The sequence below is a fragment of the Chanos chanos genome, chromosome 4 (genome assembly GCF_902362185.1).
Source record: "Chanos chanos chromosome 4, fChaCha1.1, whole genome shotgun sequence".
Lineage (NCBI taxonomy): Eukaryota > Metazoa > Chordata > Actinopteri > Gonorynchiformes > Chanidae > Chanos > Chanos chanos.
The window spans coordinates 19392141-19406867 of NC_044498.1; the positions used below are offsets into that span (position 1 = coordinate 19392141).

Below are 14727 nucleotides of genomic sequence, written 5' to 3' on the forward strand. Positions count from 1 at the left end.
CTATGGGGTTTTACCTGGACAATCAGACACAGAAACCAAAGGGCTCCACGGAAGGCACTTGCTACCAACTAAAAATACTGCAATCCACATAGAGAGCTCTCAGCCAAGAAAATACAAAGGACAGAGAGGACAAAAAAACCAAAACAAAAATAAAAACAAAAAACAACAAGGCCACTTCGTAGGCACTGGGGTATCCCCCCCCCCTCCCTCCAAACCACGAGCTTCGTAAGGCAGGCGCGGGAAGAGGGTAGAGCTATGTAAGTATCAATGGGAGAGATGTCCTTTGAACGGTTTGATAAGAGGATCCTATTGTAATCCTCAAAAAGCCATTGATCTTCCCCCTGCATAACCCCCCTCCATAGCCCACATCAAATTTGGGCCACTCACAATTAAAACAAAACCACAATCATCTGTAAACAACAACAACAACAAAAAAACCCATATTTATACAGTTTCTCTTATTTTCCTCTATTAGGAGTTCTTTTTTTTTCTGCACTTCTCTCTTTTCAGCAGTACATTTTTTCCATAAACAAAGTGAGAGCCATTCTTCAGCTCCTCATAAAGTAATACAATTTAGCTTCATCTGTACATAAAAAAATAAAAATGTCAATGTTTAAAGAAAGGGAAAAAAAAATTCTCCACTTTTACCATTCAGCCTCAGCAACATTTCTCAGTGGGGAAGTGGAGGGGAAAAAAAAAAAAAAAGAAAAACGACAACAATAACAACAACGAAAAAAAAATGAAAGTTCTTTGTCTCTCGAACTCAAAAGTCTTTGTTCTGAGATGGGGGTGGAGGAAAAAAAAGGTGGTCTATGCCTTTATGTAGTGCTCTGGCCAATCCACGGCCTTCATACACAATGATCTTTGGACTCTTCACCTGCAGGGGTGCTGTTGATGTTTTTACAGCGGTTGTCTTTGGGGCTGTAGGTCGTCCGATGCGGGGCTTTGATTGGCGAGCTCCGTGATGTACAAATCAACTCGCCCTTACCCGCCTTAGAGTACTTTCTGACGGCCAGTTTGCCATCCACTGTGTTGCACCAATCCTCCACCAGCTCCAACTCTTCCTCATCCGCCTCCTCTTCATCCTCCACTCCGGCGCAGGTGTGGTCAGGGGATGGCATTAGCTTGGCGCGCTCGTACTGAGCGTCGCGGTTATCTTTGTGCTGTTGCCGCGGTACCGGCCGTAGCGGTTCCCACTGGTTATTCACGCTCTCTTCCACTGGCACTCGTTCTCTCCTCTCCCTCTCTTTGCGCCGCTTACGTGTCCACCACACGCATACGATGATGCAGAAGATCCACAGCGTGCAGAAGACCACACACAAGACAGGCACCAGGTAGTCTACCCAAGAGGAAAAAAAAAAAAAAGTGTCAGAGGAAGAAAGAGGTCTGTGCTTAAATGGTTTTCAGAGTGTTAATAACTTCAATGTTTAAGTTCTCACGTAAAAACACCAACAGAGAGGGTTATGGGATAAGGACAATAGTATAAAGCCACCGGAATTTGAAGATGACTCTATATGCTTTGGGCCACAGGAAATGTGTTTATTAGTAAGTGTATTGACATTTCCCTCGTAAACTGAACACACTAAGATGTAACTTTGTCATTAGGAGGTCTTTTAAAAAGCATTACTCGCAGCAAATATCCAGACAGTGAGTTAAACTGACTCATTCCAGTAAAACAGACTCTATGCAGTAGTGAGAGATGTGACCGGGAAAAGCAGCAGATGAATCACCACAATTACTGTCCTATTGCTTTACAACCTCTGGCTTCAAATCAACAGAGCCCTCAGTTTCTTTATGACCCTCCTCTCAGCAAGTCACAGAGCCATCCTAATTGGTGGATCGTGGTTGATTGAGAAACGGCCAGAGGATTCTGATTGGTGACTCCCCTTTTCTGTTTGACTCACCAACTGGCTGTGTTCTGGGCGTGTTCTGTGTCTCCACTTTGACCTCAATGATGGCCAGCATGACTGTGCTGTTGTGACGCTTGGACAGCGTGTTAGCGATCGTGTTGGCTGCCTCCTGGATTAGAGTGTGGTCTGGCTGCTCTGCCTGAGGGAACGACTGCAGATCAAAAACAGACAATGGACAACTCATGAGCGAGTGTTAATGAGACAGAAAGAGAGCATACACGAGAGACAGCGAGAGAGGGAGAGACAGACCAACAAAAACAGAGAGACAGAGTTTTAAAGTAGACAAATGAGCACAGGATTGCCTTCTTCCTTTCATTTGGTTAATCATTCTCCTCTTTTAATCATCTAAAGACATGTAAAAACCTGCAACTGTGCATTCCTCCCTCAAGGACAAACACCATTTTATTCTACTCTGGCTGTTTCGTTTGCTAACTCAGTAGTATTTTATATTTTAAACAGCGAATCAACATTCAATTCAGATTGTCCACAGTTTTTGATGTTGGAAAAAAAAAAGATCCAATCACCTGGATGGATCAAGTTCTATCAGTGCAAAGTAATTCCAACACAGTTACAGTGCCAGTAGCTCATTTAGATTCCCTAACATCACTTTCCAAAGCCTTTCTGTTCTCTCTTGTTCATGCCCTGACTTCACTGCACCACTGAATTATTCCTTATTTCTTGCTCCCCTCCCTGGTGCTCTGAATTTGAAGCGTGCGTGTGTGTGTGTCCTAAAGCTTTGTGTGAGGGCTCTCCTAGTCTGGTCTCAGAGGTGCTGGTAAAAATGCTGCATTGCAGTTGGTTCGTACTGCTGGTCAGTGAGCTGAATCTTATACTACACCACAATCAGCTGGCTCTGAGGAAGAAGGGAAGACAGAGAGAGAGAGAGAGAGAGAGAGAGAGAGAGAGAATAGGCACCGCTGGCCGGCCGGATGTATTAAAGAACTCAGCGTGACGCTGTGTGGAGATCGAATTTGAATCTATTTAGAGAATTTGTGCTTGGAGTTTCTAGATCTCCTGTGGTTCTGACTTTCTACCCAGAAAAGAGAGTTGGGGGTGGGAGGTGGGGGGGGGGGGCATGTGGACATATCTGATGAATTTGCTTTTTGAAAGAAAGACCAAAAAAAAAAAAAGAAGGAAGGCTTGTATGCTACTGTCTCTGAGGGGAACTGTGTAATATGAGATGTGGTATGTTTCGATAACACTGGATGATGTACACACTCACAATGGCCACCTCGACAGCATCCTGATTGGAGTAAGAAAGATCGCAAAGGACCAATAGGGCGTGGTCTCTGGCCAGAGTACGTGTAGCTGGCAGGTACCGCAGCTCTGAGCAAACGCTTTCAACTGTAGTGCCCTGCACAGAGAAAACAATCACTAGATTAGATCGGATTAGATTTGATTAAAAATGCGTTATCAGGGTTTCTAAGATATAGAGTGCCACATCAGCTAGGACTTACAAACACAGACTCAGGCGCTAGATTAGACTGACTGAGCGGCTTTGGTTTGACGACGGCACTCACCTTAGGCACTTTGTCCCTGTTGAAAATCAGCGTGATGCGAGCACAGCTGTTGTCCAGATAACCCGCGTTGGGTTCACATTTGGTGTGGACGAGTGTCGTGGAATCTGCGTTTGAGCACATGCCCCACTGGTTGCAGGGCGGAGACAAACAGGTCATAAAATTGTGCTCAATGCACTCATGGCCTCCTGGGCACGCATGGCGTTCCCGCCCCAGTGTCCCTGGCAACAGGCACGGACGGCGACCACAAAGAACCTGGCGAAACGGAAGATTGCATATCCACACTGTCACGCACAACAGTCACTGTACCTCTTAACAAAAAAAAAAGAACACACACACTAACAGAACAGGTCAATACACAAAGCCAGCCGTCACGCCGCAGTAATGTGACAGATTTTGAGCCTGTTTAACGTTTGAAAGCAGACACACAGATCTGTGTCAGACCAGGAACTGTTAAAAGCTAACAGCGTTCAACTGTCACAAATTCCAATTTAACGTTCCATTTTTTCCAGGGTTAAGAGACAAGTGCCGGTAACTTAGCAACAGTATAGCAACAATCGCCGAGGATCCCTTCAATCCTTAGCGACTTTCCCATAATGTTCATAGTTCAAATTGTTTAGTTAACATTAGTGATTGCTTAGAGCAGAGAAACTGACCTCAAAAAGGTAACGTGAGCAAAATGAGTCACTGTTGACACAGAGCTGGTGTGAGTGTGTATCTGAAAATGGACTGAGGCTTGTGCTTGTTCACGTTGCTCTTACCTTGGTGCACTTAACTTTGCCATTCACACACTGACAGGAATTGCATTCCTCCTCCCAGTGGCTACCATGGGGAAACTGGAGCCCAGCGTAGTGACATGTTTTCCCTATGCCAATGACTAAACCAAACAACAAACAAACAAACTCTAAGACATGCCCTCAGTTTTGATTTTTAACCATCACCATTGTCTAAAAATACAAATTACAGAGAGATCATCTATTGTAGCAGACGTGATGCATTTTCGAATGTTTGCCTTTGCCCATTAGAGTTTAGCGGTTATTGAAATCTATGGGTCGTTATATCTGTTGTTCAAAAAAGACAGAACGGTGCAAAATATGCAGTGGGCTTTGGATCCTACTCACAGTCTTGGCAGCGGGGTCCCGTTAGACCCAGAGGACAAATGCAGCGGAAGCCGTTGATCTCATCTATGCATGTAGAGCCATACGCACAGGGAGAGGACTGGCATTCATCAATGTCTGAGTGAGGAAGGTAAACAGAGAGAATGAAACATCAGCATGTGCACATCTGACTCAAAGCATCGTCTCAGTACAGACATGTGCTGCTTTTTTTCCCCCTCCGTACCACGAGTCATCTTCAGATTTTGAGAAGTTCCACAATAATGTGTAAGAAATGAGGTCGGGATGAGAAAAAGTATATTTAAGAAACATTTATTTTAAATGATCAAACATCTCAACAGGAAAAAAAAAAAAAAAGCCTCAGACAAAAGGACAAGGCCCCTGAGAGAGACGAAGAATTTTACGCCCATTGAATAATTCATCTCTTCTGTCCCTTTGCATGTGAGGGCTGCCCTTTGGCCCAAGAGGGGGTCAAAGGGCACGGGATGAACCCTAATCCGGCATTGTGGATGACAAGCCATAGCAGTCCCTTCCCATTCTCACTCTCATTCCTTTCTTTCTCTCTCGGTATGTTTTCCAAACACTCACTGATTCGGCAGTCTGGTCCAGCAAAGCCTGGTGCACACTCGCATCGAAACCAGTTTACTCCATCCACGCAGATTCCACCATTATAGCTACAGGGAGGAAAAGAGCCGTGAGTCTTATTATCTTTACTTTACACACACACACACGCACATAGTCTATATAAACGACAATACTCTATACTTGGACAATGTTTTGACTGTTTACTGGAGTTCTAAGCTCCAGATCTATCTCCAGAGTTCCTAGAACGTGACTTTTCGTAAACATATAGAGTGTTACGCAAGATCTTATCGAGAGGAAGGAGAGAGCATGTTGGAGGGAAAGAGAGACAAGGGGAGCTAGAAAGAGGGTTACAAAGGCTTCATCTCATTCATCAATACCGCCCTTTTCAGATGCAAATCTTTACTGACCCCTTGCTGAGATGCCCTCCTTCTCCCTCTACCCCTTCTCTTTCCTCCTCTATATATTGTCTGCTCCCAGGTCACCACTGAAGAATGGCACGGGACAGGGACTCCCTCCCTCTTTCCTTCCCCCAAATCCCTCAGCCCCTCACCATTGGGGGCACTTTTTTAGACCCAGCAGATCTATTGTGCCCCCTATTAAAACCAGCCCAGGGTCTCCTGAGATGTCGGATTTAGTGGGTGATTTAGGGACATCTTCCCCTGTCTTTACGAACCCCCCACCCCAGCATCCTACCCCCAACCCCCGCCCCCTCCTCTTTCCACTTCTGTAGGAGCGTATCCGCTCGGAGAGATCGGCAGGGGTTTCTCTGGGCATTAAGCCATGTGAGAGAGGCTATTCACAGCTGGTGCTGTTGTACAGGGAATGGGGAGGGCCAACACACACATAGAGAGGACAACAAAGCCACCAGTAGCCCCCCTGAGTGGAGCAGTGCAAATATAGAATGAGGAGGTCCAGCTCTGAGGACCAGAGGAGCAGAGAAACAGAGAAACAGTGAAGGCTCACTTACCAGGGATGGGGGTTACAGTCATTCATGTCTGTATCGAAAAAAAAAAAAGCACAGGTTAAGCTTGACAGTCAGATCTCAGTACAGTATAAACTTTGCAACTTTGTAACTTTAAGTGTGATGTAACTTTAAGTTACAAACGTTTTGTTCTAAAGGTAAGTCCTGTACATATTATCTTGATTCTTTAATGTTATGCTTCACAAGCAGATACAGGCAAGATACACACACACACACACACACACACACACATACACACACACACACACACACGCACACACACACAATCTAACTGACTTGTGTATCTACATCGGGGAGTGGTGTGTAAGGACATAACACTCACTCTGGGCACATGTTGGTCCCTCCCAGCCATCTTTACATATGCAGGTAAACGTGTCTCCTCCTCCCACACATGTCCCTCCGTTAGCACACGGGCTGGATGCACACGTACTGTTCTTAGCTGAAGTAAAAAGGTGAAAGAGGGAGAAAGAGAGGAGAAGGGCAAAGAGGACGCAAATGTGAAGATACAAACTTTGACCTAAAAGACTGTCACGCATACAAAACCACTCCTGAACCCAAAAACAAATCACACAGATGTACACACCGATGTTACAGGTGCTTCCTCCCCATCCGGGCGGACAAGAACAGCGAAAAGCATCTCCGTGGTCGTAGCACGTGCCTCCATTACTGCAGGTGTTGGCATCACACTGGTTCTCACCTATGAACACAAACAAACATTAGTCAGTAAACAAAAACAAACACGAGTCAGTAAACACAAATAAACATTAGTCAGTAAACAAAAACAAACACGAGTCAGTAAACACAAATAAACATTAGTCAGTAAACAAAAACAAACTTATGGAGTCAGGTCAGAGAGTCGGTAAAGGAGCTGGGTGAGGAGTTTCACCGCAGGTCAAATGAAAAATGATCACCACAGAGGGCTAACTCACGCGAATGACATGTTTTCCCCTTCCAGCCATTTGCACATTCACAGTGGAAGTCATTGATGAGGTCTACACATCGCCCGCCGTTCTTACAGGGGTTCCTCCGACACTCATTTACATCTGACAGATTAGAGGAATGAATTAACGCAACGCAAAAAGGAAGATGAAAAGAAAACAAGGAGAAGAATGAAAGTCTTCGCTTACTATGGTCGCAGAGTTTTCCCTCCCAGCCATCAGGGCAGAAACACTGGAACGCGTTGACCCCGTCAATACAGGTGCCCCCATTCCGACATGGATTGCCCACACAGTCATTCACATCTGAGAGAGAGAGAGAGAGAGAGAGAGAGAGGGGTGAGAAAGACAGAAGGGAAGCAAGTATGGAAACAAAAGAGAGGGATTTGGTGAAAAAAGAGAAAGAAAGTGGAGACTTCTAAAAAAGAAAGTGCTAATGAAGGATGGAGAGACGCTGAGAAGTGCGGGAAGACTGGAGAGGTGAAAAAAAACGTTGATGGAATAAAACACTCACTCTCGTGACAGTAAGCGCCGGTGAAGCCTGGTTCACAGGTGCAGGTGAAGTTCCCCCCCGGCTGACTGATGCAGCGACCATGTGGGCCACACACGTTAGACGAGATGTACCGTACCCCTCCATCTGATTCGTTAGTTGCCACGGTGATTGTACAGCTGTCAATCACTAAATCATCGATGACAGGATACAACATCTCAGCAAACCGGATCCATAAAGCACACTTGAACATGTCTAGCTATGTGTCTGTCAAACTCAGGTCAGAACCAATGTTTATAGCAAAATAAACTTTGCCTTATATACATGTAGCTACTATTGAGCAATGTGTGTCTCCTCTCAATACCTTTCACTTCTAGCTCTGTTTAGCTTTAGGACTGAAGATTACTTGACAATATTAAATCAGACATTATACCCCCTACACAGGGCAACCATAATATCCAGATGATTCTGGGAAAAGGTTTGGGGAAACCCCTCCTGTAGTGTGCCAATGAAACGGATGCCATTAAGCTGAATGAGGGTTGTACCTTGGCAGGGTGTGGTCCTACAATGGTCCTTCAGGTCTGAGCAGGTCTTGCCTTCAAAACCCTCTGGACAGGCACAGTAAAAATCCCCTAACAGACTGTGGCAGGATGCCTTGTTTTGACATGGATTGGGCTCACACGGGTTTGCATTTGAGCGACTTGGCACCTAAACAGAGAGAAAGAGAGAGAGAGAGAGAGAGAGAGAGAGAGAGTGTCAGTGAGGGAGTGAGAAAGGAGCTTTGATTTACTCAAGGCCTTATCTCTGTAAGTCCAATCTCCTTAAAAACAAAGAGATAAACTCAGGGAGCGAGGTAAAGCCATGGAAGCTTGTTGTAAGCTCCCAGCTAAAGGAAAGTGCACCATTAGCCTTACATAAGAGACCAATCAAAACAAACCGTGTGAGTAACGCTCATACAACTTAATGTTCTGTTCACTTAACCTAACTCACAGGCCAAATGTACTCAGTGAGGACACAAAACACTTCTCTGACAGGTTTTATCCTCGAATTTGACGCTACTCTTGGAAAAACACACATACACACACACACACACACACACACACATTTTGTAACTCAATACTTTTGGAGGCTTAGAGTCCACATCCATCACCCTGTTCTTTTCTTCCCACAAACACAGCAGTAAGGCTCAGTTATTCTTCTGCCTTTTTTTTTTTTAAACTCCATTTTTATACAATAGTTTGGACGAGACACACAACTCAGAGGGGGAACTTCAGCTGCCCTCTCTCAGGAGAATAAACCACCGATCATCCCAGCTGCCATTTAAGGCATTAGGGCCGCCCGTGACCTGGCCCTCCCTGCTCACTGTGTCTGAGCTGCATGTCTGCTCGTGCCACTGGCTCCTGTTCGAGGGGCCGTATTTATTTTAATAACCATGCGCTGAATAAATACAGTGAGTCTAAAGCCAACACAGAGCACTCACGCTTCCCAACTGCAGGTGATTTAAAATGAGGTTGGCAGCACTTTACCAAAAGACAGGCCTCGTAAAAACCCAACTCCAAGCAGACCCGGCTAATGCGAGACGTCGTTTCTCTTGTAAAAGCCAGATTTCCTTTGAGACCGTTTTGTATGTTTGTTTAGTCAGTTGAACCAATGCTGTCTAATTCGTAGAAGTATTCAATACACCCTGTGAATCATTTGGCTGAGGCAGATGTTTCGGTCTGGGCCTTGAATGGAGTTGGATCTGGATTCTAAAAGCATTTTGGTGTGATGTGAACAGAGCGATTAGAGATCAGAAACTCTTTAGTGTAGCCTGAGCACTCTTAAGAGGACGGAGAGTCTAATTGGAGTCTAACAGCAGCGTAACGGTACGCCAGGCATGAATATAACGCTCCAGTCAAGGCCTTCTTGTTCCCGGCCTCCGTTTCTCGGCCGAAAGCCAGAGAGCCCAAATAAGAGTTGCCTCATTCACTACAACTTTTATTTTTAGCCTCTACGGTGAGCCGGGCGGGGGGCGGCTGGCGACCAACCAGTGCAATCAACCTCTCAGAGCCTCCAGTGGACTAAAACTGGCCCCAGACCAGAGTTTTCCACTCACTACGAGCAATCGAGGCTGTACGGACAGAGACAGGAATAAACCCCCTGTTCTAGTTACCCACTTGCACCTGTGGCTGACTAACAAGGCTGACCTGCTATTGGACCACTGCTTCAAACAAACACGCGTATGAATGCCCACTCATTTCCCTATGTAAGCCCTGAAGGGTGAAATCGAGATTGTAAGGGAGAAAACATGAATGGGCATAGACAGCAGAAAATTGTATTGCATACAGAGGGGAAAAAAGATTGATTATTTCCACTGAAAAGATTGAACAGGAACCTGTTGGCAGTACTTTGTTTACAGAACCAGATGAAACACAAGCCATTAAACGAACGGACGGAAATTTTAGCGACCGCGAGACAAAGTGAGCTGACGGAAAAAGGGAAATAAATGGCCTCGGCGTGCCCGTCACTCACCTCGCAGAGCGTTCCAGCGAAATCTGGTGGGCATTCACACACAAAGCCGTCCAGCACCACGTGGCATCTCCCGCCATTCTGACATGGCCCACTGGCACACTTGTTCCTCTGGATCTCACAGTGTGTGCCAACGAAACCTGGCAGACACAGGCACTGGTAGCCCCCTCGCGGGCCCTCCTACAGAGAAACAAACAAACAAGAGAAAAAAAAAAGAGGGGGGGGGGGGGTAAAGATCTTAATGGCGTCGTGCCAACCAGAAGTGCCAATCTCCGCCAATCTCCTCCCCCACACATCAGTCAAAACAACTACTTCAGGAGCCAGGGGTAAAGGTGAATATGAAAACATTTCAATTTGAAAGTCCCCGACAAATACAGTCAAATGAAAAGAGAGAGGGCAGCGACAGGACAGTGTAGGCAATCGTGCTCTGCTGGGGAGCTAATCAAGAGTTGAGCTTCTTTAAAATCGATGACTGCATTGGCTCCTTACAACATCAGGTACTTCATTAAGAAGTTTAGACTGTCCTCTCCTCCAGATATCAGTCATCTAGTTCCTGGAGACTAAAACAGCACCATGCTGGATGATCAGTGAGAGAGTTAACTTACCTTACATGTTGCTCCATTCTGACACTGTCCATTGCAGCCATTCACATCTGCACCAGCAACAACAACAACAAAAAAACATGGATTACATACTGTTCTCAGTAGAAACAAAATTAACCAAACTATATGATTTCAGCGTCCGATTAAATATGAAACGAGCGAGCGTTAGTGCAGTGGAGATAAAAAAAAACGAGTTAGTTCATTCTGTACATTGTTAGGCATTGTGGTTAAGAGGAGAGATACTCCAGCATGCAACAGAGAGAGAGAGAGAGAGAGAGAGAGAGAGAGAGAGAGAGAGAGAGCGATCTATTGTGCTCTGCGTAGTTGTATCTCTGTCCAGTATCAGGTACCTACAGAGGAAATCCTCACTGAGAGAGCAGGTGACCTTACTACATGGCTTGGTGATAGAGAGAGAGAGAAAGAGGCAGGACACCGTATGGAGGGAGCATTAGGGGGGGAAAACGTTGGAGGAGAAGAGGACAGAGAATATAGAGGTACTGACTGATGTCACAATTCTGTCCAGACCATCCTTCAAAGCAGTCACAGTGATATCCACCAATCAAGTTTTTGCAAGAGCGAGCATTCACACAAGGCTTCCCAACACTACACTCATTTATATCTGTGAATTAGGAGAGAAGGAGACAGGAGCATAATAGCAGGAGAGAGGGAGAGAGCAATAGATAGACAAGAGGAGGGACAGAGAGAGAGAGTGAGAGAGAGCGAGGGAGAGAGAGAGAGAGAGAGAGAGAGAGAGCGAGAGCGAGAGCAAGAGCAAGAGAGAGAGAGAGAGAGAGAGAGAGAGAGAGAGAGAGAGAGAGAGAGAGAGAGAAAATAAGCCTTATAGCCCCATCACCGTTAGGCACACTACTATAACGCCAAAAGCCACTCTGCTGATTTTGTGTGTGTGTGTGTGTGTGTGTGTGTCCTGTCTGAATTAGAATTACTGCATACTTTATCCTAAAAGCAACACACAACTCATAATTTTCTCCCCTTATCTCATCTGTGATTTGTCCTAATGGCTCAACCTTACAGGTGACACTCGAGCTCCTCTCCTGTTCTTCACACTCAGAAGGTAGAACGCACCCTCCCACCCCCAGATCCTGCCATGAAAGAGTTGGCGCTCATTACAGATGTTAAATATTTATGAGGGGCCCCTTGTGGAGGTGCACTCCTCTCTCTTGCGCACCTGTCCTCCAGGAAACCCGAATCCCCTGCTTCACTAAAGAATGGCGAAAGGCGAGACGGGGGCTAAGGTTCGGCCCTGAAGATGATCCAGCCTGCTCTTGTTCCCTCCCTGCACTCATTTACAGGTTATAATCCGTTTTCTCCCGCATCCATCACTTCCTCTGACGCCAATGGCCCAAATAAGCGCGATGGACCAATGAGGGAAAAAGGCACGCTAACAAATCAAACCCTGTGTCTGAAGCCTGAGGTAACCTCACACTTGGGTCAAATTTAAGTACACTGCTCGGTCATTACACATATGGACACATACAGGGCTTTACCCCAGTCCTCGTGGTTTGGTTTTCTGAGATCATACATCTACTCCCGGCGTTTTTTGTTTTTTTTCTTAACTGAAATCTGTACCCACGCTTCTGAGTGATTCACAGGTGAGAGGAGATTATACAATGCAAGCTGGCTAGGTCGCTCAAAAACAATCAAAAAACTCAAAAAAACCCAAAAAAAACACAACAACAAACAGGCACAAACAAAACTACTGGATGAATGGTTTGTTTGTCAACAAACTGGGATGCAATAACAAACACTTCATTAGCTAACGGGATGCATCATCATCACCATCATCAACAACAACAGCAACAAAACGATTAAATGTTTTTTTTTAATTACTGGAATATGATTGGATGCACGGTTGATTGACACATGCTCACGGTCTCCTGCTGTTTTGAGGAGAACTCCTCATGTCTTACCTATCTGACATGTCTTCCCAGCCCACTGAGGAGGACAGATGCACTCAAAACGGTTCTCCAGGTCAATGCACGTTCCACCGTGAGCACACGGACTGGAGGCACATTCATCCATGTCTGTAAAAAAGAAAACATGTCGATACTTACTTTGAAAAAAAAGAGACTAGCAAGATATACTACAAAGCTGTAAAAGTGAAATGGAAAAGTCTGTTCCAAAATAGGAAATTTCCTTAGCTGTTCTCCAGTTGGACAGCTTTGCTCAAGTGACCTGGCAGACTAAGAAATTCTGCTTTGTGGAATAATCCCAAGGTCTTTTCCTCTTTTTTTTTTCTTTCTTTTTTTTTTCTTTTACATTGCACACGCTCTGCTCCAGCGAAAAAAAACGACGACTGTGCGACATCACTGGTCATCGTGAATCCACTATTATTATGATAACTGTTATGTCTATACGCCTTTTTTAAGAGGGTGAAGCACCACTTTAGCTGGATACAGAGGAGCGCCTATGGTTTCTGCTGTGACTTTCCACATAAACAGCCATTTGTCTGATTTTATATCCACTGAGGTTGTGGAGGCTGTCAACCACCCACTACATAGCCACAGTATAACACATGCCAAGAGATGTGCAGTCCAGGCAACACACTCATTTCACACACACACACACACACACACACACACACACACACACACACCAGTGTTATTTATTTCTATATGCAACGCGGAGAAAATGACCGTGCTTATTCATATGTGTGAGAGAGAAAGAGAGAGAGAAAATAAGCCTTACAGGCCCATTACCGTCAGGCACACTAAGATCACGCTGAAAAGCCACTCTGTTGAGTTTTTTTTTTTTTTACTGCTGAGAGGACAGACCTGTCTTCACACTCTTAACGCGATTAGCATCCAACATAATCCAGAGGCCGGCAGATTAGCCACTATTAAAGCTGCAATCCTTACACTTCTGCTGGCAGCACAAAGCGAGAGTGGGAAGGAGAGCATAGGAAAGCCGCAGAAAGGTGGGAGAGCCGATAAAAAAAAAAAAGAAAGAGACAGAAAGAAAAGCAGCAGACAGCCAGTTGCTCGAGCTCTGTGTTGTTCTTCTTTTTGCTCCCCGCTTGTGTATTGTAGCTGTCCAGAAGAGCAGAGGATCTAAGCACTGGTAAGGGGCGGGGGGGAGTGGGGGCTAGGGTAGTAGGGTAAAGGGGAGATAGCAGCACCTTCATGGGCTTCTTAGGGGAGAGTGCCAGATTCCAGCAGGGGACCTGGCCATTACCATGACGATGGAGTCCTAAATGTGTTGTAGGGGATCTGGGGAGGGAGGAGGGCAGTGTTTGACTCACAGATGTTCAGTGTCATTTCAAAACAGGGAGACAGAGAGAAAGACACGCACAGACAGAGAGGTACACAGCTGCTGGGGCCTCAAAGGTAGGATGGATTTTGGAGGTGGGGGACAAGGAGGGGCATGTGGGGGCGGGGGGGGGGGGGGGGGGTTGGGGGCATGGGGAGACTGGGGGGTGGGTGGAGGCGGCTTGCAACATGCCGCGTTCCTGATTTCACAAAGCCAAATGCGGGTTGGTTCAAAGTGAAGGCAGATTATGCAAATCCCCCCCATCTCCCTGATCAGTAACATTGCTCTCTAATCCAGGGCCCTACGAGTGTTCAATGCAAAGAGACAGAGAGAGAGAGAGAGAGAGAAGAGAGAGAGAGAGAGAGAGAGAGAGAGAGAGAGAGAGAGAGAGAGAGAGAGAGAGAGAGACACCCCAGTGAGCTCAAACCAACCTTGCCAAACACCCAGCACGAGAGGTCAGCCTGCAACAGACTGTAGCAACTGGGCACATGTGGAGAAAGCGTGCATGCGTGCCTGTGGGTGTGTGTGTGTGTGTGTGCACATGCATGTATGTGTGTGTGCCTGTAATATGGAGATATAGGTCTGCAGGCTACATGCCTGCACCTGAAAACAAACAAACAAACAGAAAATGATGTACATACCTTTGGCACAAGTTGGGCCTTCCCAGCCTGGCGGGCAATGACACTGAAATCCAGAAGCAACTTCGTGACAAGTGCCACCATTCGCACAGGGATTGGACACGCAGGCATGCTCGGCTGTCACAGACAAGGCTCACAATTAACAATAACACAATCAAAGGTTTAGCAAACATTGCCT

At 45.9% G+C, this 14727-nt stretch overlaps 1 protein-coding gene across 1 annotated transcript in view; it reads right to left on the reverse strand.

The window, feature by feature from the left end:
* Positions 1-261: 261 nt before the first annotated feature.
* jag2b (jagged canonical Notch ligand 2b) overlaps positions 262-14727 on the reverse strand; it is a 38352-nt gene continuing 23886 nt past the window's right edge. The window contains exons 8-26 of the mRNA XM_030770480.1: positions 14553-14666; positions 12573-12686; positions 11147-11263; positions 10648-10694; positions 10046-10222; positions 8080-8242; positions 7559-7723; positions 7237-7350; positions 7039-7152; positions 6693-6806; positions 6432-6548; positions 6095-6122; positions 5131-5216; positions 4549-4662; positions 4189-4304; positions 3431-3682; positions 3133-3264; positions 1905-2061; positions 262-1339 (exon numbers count right to left, since the gene is read on the reverse strand). Coding sequence (XP_030626340.1) covers positions 849-1339; positions 1905-2061; positions 3133-3264; positions 3431-3682; positions 4189-4304; positions 4549-4662; positions 5131-5216; positions 6095-6122; positions 6432-6548; positions 6693-6806; positions 7039-7152; positions 7237-7350; positions 7559-7723; positions 8080-8242; positions 10046-10222; positions 10648-10694; positions 11147-11263; positions 12573-12686; positions 14553-14666 — 2732 coding nt within the window. The 3' untranslated portion in view covers positions 262-848. The remainder of the gene's footprint in view (positions 1340-1904; positions 2062-3132; positions 3265-3430; positions 3683-4188; positions 4305-4548; positions 4663-5130; positions 5217-6094; positions 6123-6431; positions 6549-6692; positions 6807-7038; positions 7153-7236; positions 7351-7558; positions 7724-8079; positions 8243-10045; positions 10223-10647; positions 10695-11146; positions 11264-12572; positions 12687-14552; positions 14667-14727) is intronic.